We start from the raw sequence: 18860 nt of genomic DNA on the forward strand, positions 1-18860 counted from the left end.
CCCATGACAAACATATTGACAGTCAAAACACCTGTTACTGGTTTATATACATACTGTGCTATGTTGCTGTGTACCTGTGTTACAGTCAGAGCTGTCTCCTAGCTGACCCTCCAGCAGGTTTGCAGAGGCTGTAAATCACATGGGCAGAGACTGCCCATCTTGATCTCTTTTGAGCAACTGATAGACTCAAACCCTGTACCTTTGGGTTAGCAGTGCAACTTCTAAGCCACCAGAGCTCACCTGAATACCTGAGGTTTAAATCAATCACACGTGATTAGGTGATTTCCCCGCCTGCACTGGGTCCAAGTGTAGAAGTGAAGATACCACTTCTATCACATGTCTGAGAGCAGTTGTATGCTGGCATTGTTCCTGGTTTGTGAACACAGGAATCTGGAGTCTACTACTTCAAGGATAATCCTGCAGATTCTAGTTCTGGTCCCAAATCTCTACCTGCCCTTCGCCGCCTGCTGCCATCACCAGCAGTGAGTTTGCTGCATTTGGAAGCCAGATCCATTTTATGGCCATTATTTTTAAGAAAAAATGGGGAGACAAGGCTGGAACACACGAGACAGACAATGCACAAAACTGGACATATGGCTGCCCCTGAACTGCATAAACCATTAGATAAACATTTTAAGTGGGGAACATATAGAGAAATTCTGTTCAGACGGTGACATGACACGTGTGGATCCTGCCCACGTTCTCATTACACTGCCTCACTCAGCAGCTCAGGTGTGCTACCTTTAGCACTTCAAAGTGCTGCTTGTCCCTGGTGGTCCCTAGGGACAAAGATGGGCAGTGAGATTTACAGCCTCAGAAATTATGAGGGTTGCTGTGCATAGACGTTGGCTTGGTGACGCTGTTTTTTCCTCCTCCTCTGATCCTCCCAGCTCTCTGACTGCCTGTGGGGCCTGTTGGCTCTGGTGGTGAAAGCAGCAGCCTGCCAGTTTTCGTACCCCCAGATCCTTTCAACAGCTGGGTTCCCACCAGCAGCCTCCTATTAGCAGCCAAGTCCTCAGCTGCTGCACCACCAGGACCCTTCTGAGCTGTGGTTGAGTGAAGGTCTCTAGACTCCCCAGGACAGGCAGAGAGTAACACACACATGAAAGATGGCTTTACAGCAAGCAGCAATGTGAACCTTTGTCTAAGCTCCCTTTCTAATAAGATCTCTGATTAGAACAAGATTCTGAGTGTCTGTGTCCACACAAATGATGACTGTTGCACATACAAGGCACCTACGACAGAAACACCCGAGCCCCTTTTTTGACACAGCAGCAGGTAGGAAAGATGCTCCACAGCCATGTGAGAGGACCAGCGAAGGGCCTGAGAAGAGGCCAAGAAGCCAAAGACGGCTGCTGTCAGGCCTATGCGCTGGGTGTTGTCTGTATCAGTCAGATACATTCTATTAGCATTCTCTCAACTGTCATTCATAGTGACAGCAAAGTCCTGGACCAGAACCAAGCCGCATAAGGAACCAGCTCCCTGTCCACGAGCAGCCTGTGAACAGTCAGGGACAGGATGGAAGAATACAAACAACTGCAAATAACAGCCATCATCTTTCCAAGAACGTTTTATACATCTTTTTAATTAGATTAGCTTTACAAGCAACCGGAGCACTCTTCCATAATGAAACACCACTTTTCAAATCACATAATTTGGAGCTGTCTATATGAATTCCAAGCTTCTTCACTGCTGCTGCTGAAAGTCTGTGTTTTACAGCTGGTTCGTGCTGAGTGAATACAGCATTCTGAAGCTTTCCTGTTAACCAGGATTTAACACATCTAGGCCACAGTTTAAGTCTTGTTTTAAAGAATTCCTGCTTGGGGACAGTTAACAGTCACGGTAACATGAAATAAATAGATTTAAAGTGGACATTAAAGAAACAGCTACCCTTGTTTTTCTGGCCCTTTCACAATGATCTCCAAGAAACAGAAAAACTTAAAGTACACAATTTAAAAACTATCTGGCAAGCTCAACCCACGGGTAGTAGCATCTGATATGGAGTACGCTGCAGAAGTACACAATCTGAGTAACGTGTAGTCAGTTAGAACCAACTCAGATGACCCAAGGATTTTCAGAGACTGCAAATTATGGGAGGAGACTGCCCTTTCTCCCTCAGAACTGGTGGATTCAAACCGCCTGCCCTTCAGTTGTTAGTGCAACTCCCTACCCACTAGTCCACCAGAGCGCGCTCTCAATAACAAGTTCCCGAAATAAAAGGCTATCGCTGCTCATCTTGAGGATAAAGCTGGCCTGTCATCAGCATGGTTTCTCCTCACCCTACTAATGGCAGCATCTGCAGCATGGCCGAGGGTGTGCCCTGCACCGCTGACCAGAGGCGCCAGCCCAGGCTGGCAGAGGCACTTCCTGTGGAGGTGTGGGTCTGGGGTCTGAAGGAAGCAGAGGGAGTGGGGACAGCCACCACTGATGGCCACTTTCTCCCACAAGTTCACAATGAAATGAGATCAGAACTGAAGATACCTCCCCCAGCCCCAGGTCCATGCCGTCAGTGTCACGGAAAAATCTTTTTTCATGTTTTACATGAATAATAGCAATCTTTTCATAAAAATTACTAAGCTTTCCATAGAAAAGGTCTCCAATTACAAACTATACAGATGGTAAAACTTAGAACTTGAAATATACAGAAATATTTCTGTACACATTATTTTGGCAAAGATCAGGGACAAGAATAGGAAACTGAAGAGGGCAAGGCCCGATATACTGTAATTCACATAAATAGGGGATGCCATCCTCGGACTTTGCTCAAGATAAGAGCTGGAGCAGAAACTGAAGTCTAAGACACCTATCCCCAAATTCTTAACTGAAATCTGCAGGCCTTGTGATTTGTAATATTCCCCCTGTTGTTTTGTGAAAAAGCAAGCTCTAAAACAAAATAATCTGATGCTTTTATGATTGTTGGGTTTGGTTTTTTAACTGAACACATGTCTGTGAGTGCTGACGAGGCAAGGCCCAACAGCAGGGCAAAGGGTCACTGGGGGCTTGGTCGGTGCACAAGCTCCCTTGTGACACTGCTGGGTACAAACAAGGCTGTATTCTGCAGAGCGTTAGAAAACAGCAGTGCAAGGTGAGAGTAAAACCAGCTGGAAGGGAAGCAAAGGGGCGAGCTGTGGGAGGAGGTGTGGGAAAGCGCGTCTGAAAGCCCTTGATCTGAGGACTCCATGCCATCTGGTGCCAGTCACTTTATTATTTTTTTTTTCCTTTAAAAATGTTTCACTTAAAAAGGAAAACTCTTCTTAACTGGATATTTTAAAAACCCAAACAAAGCATACACGAACTAAGTTACTGGTAGTAAATGGTGACTATTTTACTGTTACATTATTAACAATGTCAAAAGAAGCAGCAATCTTTAAGAGTTCTAATTAGTTTAATAAGATTACAAAACACTCTTGATTTTTCAGTTGGTGATTAAAGTGCTCCTTTTCTCACTTGTGTATAAAGAAAATTAATCGGTCACTGGCAGCAATCATTAAGAGGCCTATTAGGGCAAAACTTTAACAATATGATGAAGTTTACAAAAATAGATCAATGCTATTTTGGGGAATAATACTGCAATTTTTAAAATTCATTTTTGAAAATTGTACCTGATCATACAAAAATTACCCAAAATTCAAACTTGATTATATAAAAAAGGGAAGAGATGAAATGGATTGAGCTAGATGTCAGATCTGGCAAAATATAAGAATGAAAAATTATACACAGGGCACTTATTCCAGGTCCAGATGTAAATTCCATTTGCAGTCGACAGCTGACAAACTTCCCACACGCAGGCAGAGTTCTGGAGTGAAGCAGGACACAGCCTCAAATGCTTCAGTTTGATGCAACATAAAGGCGGCTTCTTTTTCCTCATTAAAACGCCATCTGGTTGTCTGGTATTCTTTATTCCATTTCTTTGTATTCACAAATCAACAAACAGCGTCAACAATTATTGTAGGTGAAGTAGGGTACTGCTGGATCAAAGGCTCTATAAAACGTATTTACTGATTGAATCAGAAGGTTTATTAAGTTCAACCCTCACACCTTTTTCACCTGAGGGAGAGAAAGGAAAAAAACACAAATCAGCAGCCTGCCTGCCACTTGATGCCAATGTTACAGGGATGTTAAACTGTATTTTAATTCTGCAAACATCTGACAATAGCCACATTTGCACATCCCAATACTACCAGCTTCGGTATTCTATTATGAATGTACTACTTTGAACCAGTAAGCATTCAAAGATAACAACTATTCTCTGTAAAAGAACAAAAGCTACTTTATCCTTTTTAAAGAGGTGGATTACTATGAAATTGTAAAGTGCTTAACACCATCAAATGCTCATTCTAGGGCATCAACCACAAATAAGAGTTTTAACAACTCACAGAAAATATTCCTTTTTCAGATTTTTTTGAAAAGGCTGGTGTGGGCCTATCAAAGGCTCATGGAAACACAGTTAACTAATGACGGAAAAGTGAGCACAGCGTTGGGGGCATCAGGGAGGATAAGGAGAGCCAAGCAAGTGTGTCACAGATGAGATCGTGGGGCCGGTTCAGGACCGAGGGAAGGAGGCTGGGACAGGCTCCGACTACATGCTTGTGAGCTCTCAGCACGTCAGCTGACCTGGTGTCCTCACACCAGCATTCAACATGGAGTCCTGAGACACTTGGTTTAGAGAATCTACATTCAAACAGCAAAGAAAACCAACACTGCCTTGTAATGGGTGAGCAAACCGAAGCCAGAAGGCAGGGACCAAGCGTGGGGCACCCTGCATGCCTGAAGACAGCAAGGATGGTCCAAGGGACTCTCTGATTGTATCTGAGTCATCTACTCTGACTTCTGTGTCACAAACATGGCTACTTTTTTGGTCAGTTCTGTTAACTGAGTGACAATACCCCAAGAGATGTCTCCATATAGACAGAAGAATTAAGAAACCTGATGAGAACAGAGAAGTCTTGGTGGCAGAGACCACGCCAGGCTCACAGGGAAGACCACGCGTCAGCGGATGACTGGACCCGAGGGAGGATTACCTGTGAGATACTTGACTTTCGCCCGCGCTCGCTCATCCGCATCAAAATACCAGACGGTTATTGCGTACCTACAAAGACAATGGAAGATACAGTGAGGGTGATCACGCCTGAGGAAGCCCGTAGTGGGCTGCTTCGCACCAGACCATAGCAAGCCACAATCACATCAAAGGGTACTGAGGAAAAATTCACTCACCAGGAACCTCAACGCTCAAGAGTGTGGCAGCAAACCACGAGTGGCTCATGTCCCATCAGCCTAATTGAACTTTCCTTCTTTGGCTGTCTCTCTTGGCAAGCCCACAGCAGATCAAAACCAGACAGTACCACAGTAGGAGAAAAAGCTCCTCTGGTGGCTTAGTGGGCAAGGAATTGCACTGCCAACCCTAAGACAAGTGGTTCAATCCCACCAGCTGCTCCAAGGGAGAAAATCCTGTGTGATTTACCACCTCTGACACCCACCGGAGGGTCAGCCGTGAGTCAGTTCCAACGTGACAGATTAGAACAACTCTATTTTCAAAATGCTTCAGGTATACTCTCGAAATGAGAATACTGGCAGTGATTACAGGGAGGAAGTGAGAATTTGGCTACTGTAATTAATGTATGTATATAAGTAATAATTAGGAAGTTCTGGTAGCCTGGAGTTAGGATGTGCTGACCACCACAAGGCAGGGTTTGATTCCGCCAGTAGCTCCGAAGAAGGGCAGGAGACCTCTTGTGGTGTATCCTCTGAAAGCCTGCTGGAGGGCCAGCGAGGAGGGAGGGCCAGCGAGGAGGGAGGGCCAGCGAGGAGTCGCTTCCAACTACACGGTACAAAACCATGTCATCATCATCTCAGATGACAGGCGTTTCTCTTCTCCACCATGACCTCTAGCTCTCTGTCCACAACTGCCCAGCAAGCTACACACCATGTGAGCTAAGGATCAAGGCAACCGCGGCTCAGAAACCAGAATGGCGGGAGGAGCAAAGTGAGCGCAGTGGCTCGGAAGCACAGCCCCAGCCTCTATTTCACACAGTTCCTCCTCCGCAAAGTCACCCTCCCTTCCCACTGTCCCTAACCTCACTGGATTCCCCAAGGCCAGACGCCAAGAATTCACTATATGGTGTTCAAACTCTTACATATGCTAGTAAAAGATTTTTAACACTAGTGGTTTTATACCAATATATATTTTCCTGACAATGCTTTGATAGTATTAATATTTTCATTGGATCATGGTAAATAGTAAAAACAAAAAATTAAGTAATACAGCTTAGCAATATTAACCTCTGGAAACAAGTGTAACGAAATCAAGCACTGACCATCCCTAATGTGAAGGAGTATTTTCCAGCATAGGCTCTACACGCAGCCATTCTTCCTTGAAGTCCTTTCTCTCTGCTCTTCCCTCCTTGTCACTCCTAATGGTTTTATTTTTGTGCTCTGTATCAATTCCTCCAGTGTCTCTAAGAGCTGGGCCTCACCTCCTCTATGCAACCTTTCTATTTCCCAAGTGAAAGGCTCTCATCAAATTAAAATGACAGATGATACAAAGTGCAGAGAGACAGGGACAGACCAGGAGAAACAGAGTGAGAATAGAGGGAGAGACAGAAGCAGAGAGAGAGAAGAAAGACCGAGAAAGAGTGTTCATGTCCGATTCTGAGCATAATGAGGCACAGTTGTACAAAGACAGGCACTAGACCTTAGCACAAAATATGAATAAATCTTTAAAAATACCTCAATTATCTGATGAAGAAACAAAAATGTCCAGATTTCTCTTACTATTTCCTCCTGTCCTATGATGATTTTACAATTTTTTCTTTTTAATTTTTTTTATTTGAAAGTTTACATGTCACACTGGTCCCTCAATCATTCATACACGTTTTCCTTTATGATATTAATCACAATTAATCAATGTAATTTAAAAACTCTGATCAACCTCTTATTGGACATTGAATTTTCCCCCCCTTCACTCAACTTACCTACTTTTACTCCCCTCTCCCTCCCTTCCCATTTCTGGTAACCAAGAATGATTTTGTGTGTTAACCTTATCTTAGCTCTTTATAATCCTTTCTTATACTGTAGTTGTCTCTCTGTGACTGACTCATGTACTATTTTTTTTTCTTAAAAGGAACACTACCTTGTAGCATATGCTGGTTGTACTTCATGAGGGTTGCGACGGTCAGACCAGAAAAACAACAGTCTATCAAATTTGGGTTCAATGTCAGCAAACTGGGCTTTGCCTTCTGGAAAAATTCGCAGTATGCCTCCACTTACCTAGGACAAGAGGCAACAATGTAATGATGAGCAACAGAGGGGGCTACGTAAAGATCAATCCAGTGATTGGATTAGTCACAATTACATGTCACTTAACAAGATAGGAAGGTGAGCTGAGATTCTAAAGTACATATATCAAAACATTTTTTCTTTTAATTATTTTTTGTAAATACTTGATGAGACAAATCAATGTTCTGTGAACCAAGGTTATGAAGTGATGCTTGAAGGTTTTAAAGACCAGCATACACATATCCTTTCACGAGAAGAGGATGGGCAGGATCCGGAGGTGACCCTCCACTGAGCATCCCAGGTTGCAGTCTTTAAGGGGGAAGAACACCCCGTCTCCTCCTGGGACACAGCCAGGGGATCTTTCCATTAGCAGCCCGAGACAGGCTATGCAATATCACCGGAGCGCTTCCAAAATCACAATGAACTTTAACGTTTAATCAAAACTTCAAGAACGCTGGAGGCCTAGCGGGGAAGGAGTGCGCTGTTAACCAAAGTTGGTGCCTCACTGGTGGTGTGAATCCACCGGCTCCGTGGGAGGAAGTAGGCAATCTCCTCCTGTGCGGTTTCCAGCTTCAAAAACCTCTGGGTCGGTTCCAACTCCACGATAGTAAGGGAGAGAATAGTCTAAAAGTATTATATTTTAGGGCATTATTTTTATCATAGGAGTATGCAATGAGGGTTGCAGAGTGGATTCTATTTGGGGGTAGGGGGTGGGGTTTGGGGAGGGGCGGGGGGGGGATTGTGTACCAATGAGGGAGTTTTGCTTTTGCTTTTCAAGGAGAGGAGCAAACGGGGGGGGTTTGTGCAGGGAGAAGGGTGCAACAATGAATGAATGTGAATGAATGGAATCCCAAAATCTCTGTAGATGTTCACTGAAATGAAAAATAAAAAAAGAGAGAGAAATGGAGGGAGGGAAGTGACCCTGCGCCTAGAGTCCTAGGGATTCATCCTCAGGTACAGTTAAACACAAGTGACTGAAGCATGCATGCTGCCATCCGGTTCCAGAGTCGCTCAGAATGATTTCCTTGTGGCCAGGAAGACCTGGACTGTGACCACACTCCTTCTCCCCGTGCACCCTTGCCTTTCACCGTCTGACTGCTGTGTGGCTGAAATCTTTTAGGAAGCAGTGGTTTACAGGTGTATCCCCTGACCTCCCATCCTAACAAGTAACACGATCATGAAAATGATTTGTCTTCTGACCTGGGGCCTAATCCCCAAGGGGCTCTCGGCTTGAGAAAAGCTATTTCCAGCTCTGCTCCAGCACCAGCACAATCGACAGTCCTTAGGATGCGTTAACAGACATTTCCAGGTCCACAAATAAGCACTGGCCTGTTTTCTGCCCAAGTATTTTTTTTTCTATAATTATATTTTATTAATTTTCATAAACATTTACAGAGATTTTGGGCTTCCACTCATTCATTGTTGCACTATTCTCTCTACCCTCCTCCCAGTTTGTTCTTGTCCAAATGCCACAGTGCTTGTCAAAGCCAGTTCTGATTAATCTTCTTTTCTGCCCAAGTATTAATTTAAACCTTTATGTTAATGACACCGGCTGGATCACATAAAAATGAAAGACAAGCCTGAGAAAAGCCCAACATGATTCAGAAGTTAAGATCTGATGATATGTATTTATGCCTTCTAGCCCTAAAACCATTTAAAAATTCATTTTAAAGCTTTAATAAGTCACACTTGGAGTCAAGGTGTAATTCCAATTTTACTTCTCTGCTTCAACTTTGAAAGCTGTAACAGAAAAGCCACGTTCTGGCATGTGTGTGTGGGTTTTTTTATCATTCCTCAAATTTACTTTGTCGTAAAACTTAACCTTCTGTTTCAATGTGGACTATAAAAGAGGAAATCTTTAAGTCAGGATGGTAGGGCAAGATTACCCAGCATGTGTGCACAACCTTGACTTCAAATACCTTTAAGGCAGAATGAAGCATTTACACACCTAAATCTTCGATGTTCCCCATATGAATGAGTATGGAGAAGATATTTTAAAGGTGCTGATTTTCAATATTCGCCCTGGTTACACAGGCTTGTTCACAATGTATAAAAATGCACTGATATACCATATTCATGCTTCTACATGACTGTTATACTTCAGTATATTTTTTTAAAAATTGGCAATTACATCAAAACCAGTCTGTACCAACTCCAGTGAGGGATATACCTTTAAAAATTATCTACATTTATATAAAATACAAGCTATTATTAAGGAAAAAATGATAAATAAACAATAAGGTTTAAATACACTGTACTTTTCAACTAGTTTTACATAACTGAGTATTAAATACTTAAGTTTTCCTTCATTTTCTTTTTTTTTTAAAAAAAAATATGAAATGCTTCACGAATTTGCATGCCATCCTTGCGCAGGAGCCCTGCTAATCTTCTCTGTATCGTTCCAATTTTAGGATATGTGCTGCCGGAGCGAGCAGTCCTTAATTTTCTTTAATATTCAATCAAATAATTAACCATGCCTCAAACGTCATCTCTATGATAATATGAAGAATATGGGTGTATGAAGGAAATAATTAAAGAATATTATGTGCATGTGCTATTTCTCATAAGCTCAGAATACTACAAGTCAATTTTGGTTTCATAGAAATAATAAAATAAAGATATTTTAATAAAGGCTATTTTCTGTAAAAGTTAACTTTTGCACAAATGTTTCAATATCTGAAAAGGTGTGAATCCCATTTTTGAGACACAGAATTGCCGGTTTCCCTTTACAAAGGATTTGCTCTTAATTCCCTAAAGCTGAAACATACCTAAGAGCGAATTTTTTAACTCTCCCGTGGGCTAAGAACAATCCCACCTATGAGGAATACAAATTTTAATACCTGTGAGTCAAGTACCTGTGAAAAAAATCCCAAACTCCTACTAGATATACCCAAAAACCTGTGAGGAAAAAACCCCCAAAAACCAAAATCCCAACTGAAAGCCTCAGATAAGCTGCATACCTTGGCATCCCAGTCTTTATTTAGATAATATATACATGTCACACATCTTCCATCTCCGTTTGGATTATCAACATGGCGCACATAACCCGTTCCATTGCCAGGATAACAAGCCACCATGGCCTAGAAAACAAGGGTAGAAAATAGAGTCCATGTGTGAATGAAAAAGGAAAACCGCACTATAGCAGACCTGACTTTGGCTAATCCCACCTGCCTCAAATCCTTCCCTCTAATAAGACTAAAATGCTGTGGACAGGAAGAGACAAAGATGCTCTGTGAGGTGTTGACGAGAACACATGGTGTGGGGTCACAAGGAAGGACCCCAAGGATCAGGGGGTCTGGTGCCCCCTGTCCTGATGTGATTCCACAATAAGCAAGACTCAGCAGGTGCTTGTGCCTCCCCTTAGGGGGCGTCTATCCTCCCAGAACTCACCTGAGAACACATGGATGTTGGATCTGACAGATGAACTGGCCTGGTCAAAGCTCCACCTCAACTGTCTCTCAACCCCACCAGTACAGACAGACTCATGCCAGAGGCAAGGCCTGACAGTAATCACTTAATGGCAGCTTTTTTTTAAAAGGCTAAATAAAGAATAGCTTCAAGTCACGTGGGCTCCGATAAGAACAGGATTTAGGGCCCCTAGTGGCACAGCGGTCAAGAGGTCACCTGCCCACAGAACTGCTGTAAGTTCTAACCCACCAGCTGCTCAGTGGGAGAAAGATGGTCTACTATGTAAAGATCTCTAGCTGTGAAGACCCTAAGGGGGTTCCTCTCTGTCCTGCAGGCCCACTGTGGCTCAGGCCTGATGCGACTGTTCAGACCACTGCCTGGTCACTAACCTGACCGCATTCCAACTCCAGGGAAGGGGATTTTAGAATGCAGGTGGAGGTTGGCCTTGATGGGGGAAGAGCTGTGTTTAGTAGGTTTAGGAGCACACAGCAAAACAAATAAAAATCCTTTCCCTGTCACACAAGGAAAGGCTTACATAGCAATAGCGGCCGGCGGGGCTAAGACCCTCTTACCTACAGACTAGCAAAAGCCCAAACTATTCCCTCATGTTAACTCCTGCTACCTGGTGACCACAGCACCTTGTGAACAAATGTTGTTGTTGTTGTAGTTGTTGTTTAATGACGTCGAGTCGTAGACGACTCATAGCGACCCTATGAACAAACAGCCTGAACACCGTTCGTACATAGAGTTTCCAGAGGCAAGCCATTTTGGAAGCGGATGACATTATTTCTCCACTCATCCACCCATGTAACAAACACTTGGTGAGCACCTACTATGGACACGAAGAACACTAGGGCTAAAATGATCAATGAAATCCAATCCACTGTGTTCACTATGGAACCTGACCTAGTGGGATCCATGACCATAAACAGATTTATAACTTACAGTAAGTAAGGGTTAGTAAGAATGCTCACTGCTCAGTAAAGACACAGAGAAAAGAGGCAGCAGTATCTGAGAGGCGGGCAGGGCAAGGCCCTCTGAGGACTTACCTCCGAGCAGAGACGGACGTGTGAGGGAAGAGAGTGTGGGCAGCGGGAAGGCATGTCAGGTGTAGAAGGCCCTGGACAGCCACCCACATGATGAAACAGAATTTAGAAATAAACACATGGACTCAGGCTCCTTCCCGCTTCCACTTTAGAAAACAGGAAAGTATGTAATTCTATATGCCCCATGAAAACCTGAAAACTATTGTGTATAAAACCGTATTTGTATGTACTTAAAAATGTCTTTTATTGTTATTTTAATGAAAGTTTACAGAAAGGTTGGGGTTTTTATTAATTCATTGATGCATTATATGTACTCCCCCCTTGGTAAATAAGTATACATGTTAAAAAACACTTGCATCTCAACCCCGTTAGCAGACATATCATTACACTTGCCATGCTATGCTGTTCAACAATGACCATTATCTGTGTTCAGGATTTTCCATCTCCCTCAACAGCAGCTCAGTTCTGCTAAGCATCCAGTCTGCCTCTCTTAATCCCCCACCTCGCTGCCATCCTCAAGAACCAATGAAGGATGGTGAGAACACAGTACTCTGGAGCACAAGTTCCACTCCGAGACGGAGCTCACAGGACCTGTTCTCTGTGATTCACCTTCCCCACCAGCACAATGCCATTCTGTCACACTGCTGTACACACAACACTTCACTTCTCTTTCAAAGTACTAGTCCTCTTTATATATGCAACTTATTCTACTTGTTGTTAAGTACCGTCAAGTCTTAGACGACTCACAGCGACCCTACGAACAAAAGACTTGAGCACTGTTCATAGAGTTTCTGGAGGCAAGCCATTTCAGAAGCAGATGCCACTCCTGCTTCCAAGCTTGTGTTAATTGGGAAGCTCCACCAAACACTGTCCACCATGGGTAACCATTAAGGCATCTGACATATTATTGTCACAGTGTTTAGCATCACAGCAAACATGCGTTACCTCTGTACAGCAAGTGGACAGACTAGGACTATACGACCTAGAAGAATGTTTGACAAAAAACAATTTAAACGAGGCCCGAGGGCCGCAGATTAAAATCACCCACCTTGGGTTTGGGAGTATAACTTTCTGTCCACTAGGCCAACGTAACTCTATGTTGTCGTTGTTACTGTTGTTAAGTGTCACTGAGTCATAGATGACTCCATTTCTTGCCTACTACAAATAATGCTCCTGGGAAGGGCCTTGGTGCAAATTCAAGTTTGTGTTCCTGCTTTCAATTCCCCTGGGACTAAGTAGATTTAGTGGGCCAAAGACCAATTCTATGTTTCACTCTTTGAAGAACTGCATGACAATATTCCACAGCATCTACACATCTTTCAAGCCCACCTGAAGTAAATGAGGGTTCCTATTTTGAAGTGTGTAGTTCTCATTTTTAAATCTTTGTCATTTCAGTGGGCATGAAGTGACATGCTTTATCCATTAATTGGTACTTTAGTTTTCCTGGTGTGATTTGGGTGAAAATTATTCCAACAGTGCCATTCTTATTTTGTCTGTTTAAGTACACACAAGATTCTGACATAACCTTGTATGTAACACTTTTAGTAAATTCAATTTGCATTATCTTCATTTCTTGACTAAAGCAACAAATAGTTCACATTTCCCTTGCTTTCATGGACCTGACCCCTCATATTAGTCTATGAGCCACAAGAATAGTTCTAGAAACCTCACCAGTGCTCTGAAGAGACATGTTAACTAACCAAAAAGGAAAACACAAACAAAATAGGCACACAGGGAACAAATGATAAAGTGAGCAATGCAAAGATGGAATACAGAAAGAATCTCTCCTAACGTGTAATAAAACAACGGGACAAGACTTCCATCCACAGATGTGCAGACAGGCTTTTCTTTAATGGGCAGATCTGATTCTAACATAAAGAGAAGAGGCAGGAGTGTAACTACACAACTGAGCATCACAAATACAGGCAATGTTGAATGACAGGGAGGTGCAGTCATGATTATCTGACCTGTGACTTAACTATTAACAGGAAAACATATTTGGGAGAAACTGGACAAAGTCTTGAAAACGAGGCAAAGGAAACAGCATGAAGGAGTGAGAACAGAGAAAGCCAGGGTCGGGCACCACCGGCGAAGCACAAAGACAGCTTCTTTCTTATTCTGAGATTCATAGGAACGACTATGGGAAGTTAAAGCACAACTAAGATTGTTCCAAGAGATTTGCATTACATGTTTCTAAGAACTACATTAAAAGTGGTCAGAATAATAGCAATCTCTCATCTTGCAGATCTGCTGGTCACTGAAGTGATACTCTGAGGTGGCCCTATACCCCTGTAGGGTTGGGGTGGGGGGCAGGAGAACCGAGACATCACCCCACCACACAATTCAGGGCCAGGCTTCCTATATTTTCCATTTAAATATACATGATCGCAGGTATCCTCACGGTGGGAACCTGTGCAAGATGGGTTACTCAGTACGGCTATCCTAGCCTCTGATTTTTACTTTCACCACATGGCTAGGTTCCAGACATCCTGTTGGGGCACACTCATAGCTGAGCCTCTAGTGGGTGTTCAGAGGCTGTGGGAGACTCTCAAATCACGTGGGTGGGGAGGGTATGACTCCTCATCTTTCTCCCACAGAGTAGCTGGTGGATTCAAACCACCTGCCTTTGTGTTGTTGGCAGCTCTACTCCTCCTTACTCACTAGGACACGGGGGCTCCCTACATGGCTGGGTGGAACTGTGCAAATATGAGGTGTTTATGGCCCGGCTAAGGGTACTGGATAGCTTGTTAGCGCTGTAAATCAGGTAAACAGCACCTTTTAGGCAGGAAGATATAAATTGGGTATGTGGATCATTAATGGCACCATCATTTTTGCCATGCCACCAAAAGAGACATAGTCAAATGAAATTCAATGAGGAAACACTTCTCCCTCCTTGCTCTGAATGGGATTATGCTAAAGTTGAGGCAGAACACAACAGTCTCACTACTCTTATGAGAGAAGAAGTTGAGACTATAGTATTATCTGCTTTGCTGGACCAGCACATGGCAGCCCAGGAAGCAGCAGTGAAGGTGGTAGAGAAGCAGAGAACCCGTGAGAATGAGGGGACTGGACCTGCTGTCCCAGAGCCAGACCCCAGCCAGGGCCTCGCTTACTGCTGGACAGAAGGGCCATCCAGGGAGCCAGAGCCTAGTCCATGACCTTACTTACTGCTGCACAGGAGAGCCAATTATGGCCAGACCCTAGCCCATAGCCTCTCTTACTGCTGGATGGGAGGGCTGTCCATGGAGCCAGAGCCCAGCCACGACCACCCTTAGTGCTGGATAGGAGGGCCATCCACAGAACCCAAGCCCAGCGACCACCTCACTTACTGCTGGACAGGAGGGTCATCCATGGAGCCTAGCCCATGCCCTTGCTTACTGCTAGACAGGAGGGCTGTCCACAGAGCAAAAGCCCAGCCACAGCTGCTGGACAGGAGGGACAGAACCGATGGGACTGAAAACTTTGTAACAGCTGCCCAAGTGCAGGTATGGCCCTGCACCAGGAGACCAGTGCAGAGGAGACTTCCAAAGCAGCAGCTATAGTGACTGAAGAATGTAACTTCCCTAAAAACCCCTCAGCTGTGAGTTCTGTGTGGTCACTGCAACGAATTCTTACCCCCAGCAGGAGAGTGGGGCCAGCTGGGGGACTAGAACTGACAGAAAGGGGTGTGGGATCAGGCTGGGGAGACAGACAGACAGACACCCACCCACCCCTGATTTCACAAGAATCAGGGTTAGATGGGCGATGAGGGGATGTTTGTTGGATATCACAGAATCAAGGTTAGACGTGGGATGTGGAGAACGCCGAAGTTCACAGGAATCAGGGTTAGGTGTGGCAAGAGGAGGTCAGACCTAACTTCATAGGAATCAGCTCTGACACAGGATTAGCCACCATCACTATTTTTATAGAAACACCCTAAGTTTGCTTTTTGCTCTGAGAATAAAAAGGAAGGAAAGGGTCTGCAATACATCTTTGGAATCTGAAAAAATTTATTTCTGGCACTGGAAGACTTATATTCAAATGATGCTGAGCCAGGAAACACTTTCCTGCTCCCGTCGAGAGGAATTATTTTAAAGTACTATTTTTATCCTGAATGAGGGGAAAAGGTTTAGTATCTGAAAATTTAACCTATTAAAATATAGTGTGTCACGTACACAGCAGTAGTATATACAAACATACAGATATACACAGATATGTCCCCTTTGTAAATACTCAGACTTAACATTTAAAGGCAAACATGAATGATCTCATTTTCACAGTAAGTCTATAAAGTTGCTGCTGCCAGGTGTCACTGAATCATAGTGACCCTACGAACCCTGCCCTATCCTCACCATCTCGAACATGCTTGAGCCCACTGTTACAGTTACTTTGTCATTCCATCTAGTTGAGAGTCTTTCTCTTTCACTGACCCTCCACCTTTCCCAAAAGGATGTCTCCAACCAAGGACTGAGCCCTCCTGACAACATGCCTCGAGCAGGTGGGATGAAGTTTCACCATCCTTGCTTCTAAGGAGCACCCTAGTTACAAGTCCTCCAAGATGGACATGTTTGTGGTCTTCTGGCAGTCATGGGATATTCAGTACTCTTCTCCAACACCACAATTCATAATCTCCTTAATTTTAAAATTCACAAAACTGAACAATGATGAAAATAAAGAATTTGCCAGAGATTCCAAATGGTAGAAATCCTACGAGTGAAGACCATCTACAATAAAGAAAACTTGCCATCGGATAGATTCCAATCCACAGTAAACCACCACTGGGTTTCCAAGGCAATAAATTTTTACGGGAGGATCTGCCCTTCTTTCTTCCAAGGATCAGCTGGTGGGTTTGAAGCACCCATTTCTGTTAGCAGTGTCACATGTAAGCAAAACGATACAATGCTCCTCAGGGGCAGTGGAGAGATGTGAGTGGCTCCCCAAGGTCTTCAGTTGTTCTGGGGCAGCATAGAGGGCTAAGTGGCTCCTCTATGGAGCTGCAGCTCCCCACTGGATAAGCCTCCTGCAGCTAGATGATAAGTTCAGGTGACACAGGCAGTAGAGGGTCCTACATGGCCTCCATCCGCAAATGACAGAGTCATGCACAACATCCAGTTCTCCCAGGACAGCTGCACCCTGGAGGTTATTTTTCCAACTGAACATGTCCACTTCCAGGTTACCTTCCCATCCCACTCCAAAGCTCATCCACAACCAGCCTCACTACCTGCGATGATATGGCCTCTGGCATTGACATACAATAGCTCAAACATGAGGGGAAACAGTCCATCAAAGAACAGGCCCAGGAGAGGAAACCACCTGTATTTGCTTGTTTTGAAACCTGCAGGTCAGAACCATGTTTGCACATTAGCTGCCACCAGTTGGCATGGGCAGCAAGGCACCATTCCCACAGGAGATGCATGTCTGACCACTGCGAGGCACAGGGTTCAGGAGGTCACTACCGTTCATCTTCATCCATCCAGGTCTGCAAGCTTCACCAAAGCCTGCTGGGCATCATGACAACCATAATTCACCAGGAGTCAATCTCCAATCCCAGCTCAAAGCACTTCAGAAAAAGGAGTGTATTTTGTTACTGCACTGGCGTATTAAATAAGGGTGATGAGTGAGAATAACCTACACTTTTTTTTAATTTTTAAACTTTTTTTATTTATGTGCTAAGACATTGTTTTGGTCCCAAGTAGATAGAAATAGTTGATAATGTCAATATTTTCTCCATGTATCATAATGTTATGTATTATTTGCATTGAGAAAATCCACTGTCAAACACTGTTCGACTTGATGGCATCTAACAACAATTGTCAATGATCCCTCCAAAGTACTAAAGAATAAAGATGCCTGATCCAAACCATGGTAGTTTTGATGGCTTCCTATGCACCTGAAATGAATAAGGGTCAGCAAAGAAGAATCAACGCCTCTGAACTGTTGTATTGGCAAAGGTTACTAAATAGCTCATAAACTGCTGGAAGAACAAACAAGTGTGTCCTGGAGGAAGAACAACCAGGGGGGAAGCATGGTGAAACTTGATCCCTTATACTCTGGGTGTGTTGTCAGGAGGGACTGGTCCTTGGAAGACACATCATACTGGGAAAGGTGGAGGCTCAGGGAGCTCTGGTGGCCTCATGGCAAGAAGCTGCACTGCAATCACGAAGGAATGTGGTTCAAATCCACCTGATGCTCCACTACAGAAGGAGAGGCAATCTCCTCCTGTGCCAATTGGATGTGAATCGATGGTACACAACAAGGGGGGGGGGAAGAAAGTTTGAAGGTCAAGGAGAGGAAGACCCTCAAGGAGATGCACTGACACAGTGAGAGAAACAACAGGCTAGAACACGCTGGATGGTGAGGGCAGTGCAGGACGGGGAGGGCTCAGATCTGTTCACAGGGACACCACGAGTCATAGTGGGCCGGATGGCACCTAACAACAACACTTAGCCAAAAGTTAACACAGTAAACACAGTCTTTATGTTCTCAGTAGGTGACATTTTCAAATCTTATGATCTAGTTCATAGTCTGCTGGAGTAACACTGCTAGCCCTAAACACCAGGCCTCTCTGGCAGGGCAACCTCCTCTCATAGGATTTGCAGCTTCCAAAACCCAATGGAGGGTCAGCTGTGAGCAGGTTCCAACTCAATAGGAGCAATAAGAGGAAAATGGAAAGAGGAATAAGAGAGATATGCCATAATAAAATCAAATCAATACTGAACAAGCGATGCGGTGAAGATCATCATGGGCACAGCCCCTCTGCAGCCCCAGGAGGCGCTAAGACAGACCCAGGAAGGTCAACAGGAGGAGCTTCACAGCAGAAAGAGAACATCATAAAAAGGAACAGAGCAAGTGTTGGGACAGGTCCTGGCAGACGGTGGAAGTAGTCTCCGCGTTGTGTGTAAAATAAATAGACGAAACTGGGAAAGGGGCCTTTCAAACAAGAGGCACAAAACCACCGAGAAGACCTGGAGCCAGCGAGAGCAAGGACACCGCGCGAGAGCGAGGCCCCCCAGACGGGAGAACGCTGCCCCCAGACGGGAGAACGTCACCACCAGACGGGGTTCCACCGCGAGAGGGACCTGGAAGAGACCCGGGAAGAACAACAGCCAGCCACCTACCACGGAACTCCAGAGGAGCGAAGACTGTGAGACC

At 44.3% G+C, this 18860-nt stretch overlaps 1 protein-coding gene across 1 annotated transcript in view; it reads right to left on the reverse strand.

Annotated features, from left to right (window-relative positions):
* Positions 1-3503: 3503 nt before the first annotated feature.
* Positions 3504-18860, reverse strand: part of EGLN1 (egl-9 family hypoxia-inducible factor 1) — a 94826-nt gene continuing 79469 nt past the window's right edge. Inside the window, exons 3-6 of the mRNA XM_006902892.1 lie at positions 10236-10355; positions 7130-7266; positions 5022-5089; positions 3504-4047 (exon numbers count right to left, since the gene is read on the reverse strand). Of these exons, the coding sequence (XP_006902954.1) occupies positions 3983-4047; positions 5022-5089; positions 7130-7266; positions 10236-10355 (390 nt within the window). The 3' untranslated portion in view covers positions 3504-3982. The remainder of the gene's footprint in view (positions 4048-5021; positions 5090-7129; positions 7267-10235; positions 10356-18860) is intronic.

This window comes from Elephantulus edwardii, unplaced genomic scaffold (genome assembly GCF_000299155.1).
Source record: "Elephantulus edwardii isolate Elephantulus edwardi_28Jun2011 unplaced genomic scaffold, EleEdw1.0 scaffold00466, whole genome shotgun sequence".
Lineage (NCBI taxonomy): Eukaryota > Metazoa > Chordata > Mammalia > Macroscelidea > Macroscelididae > Elephantulus > Elephantulus edwardii.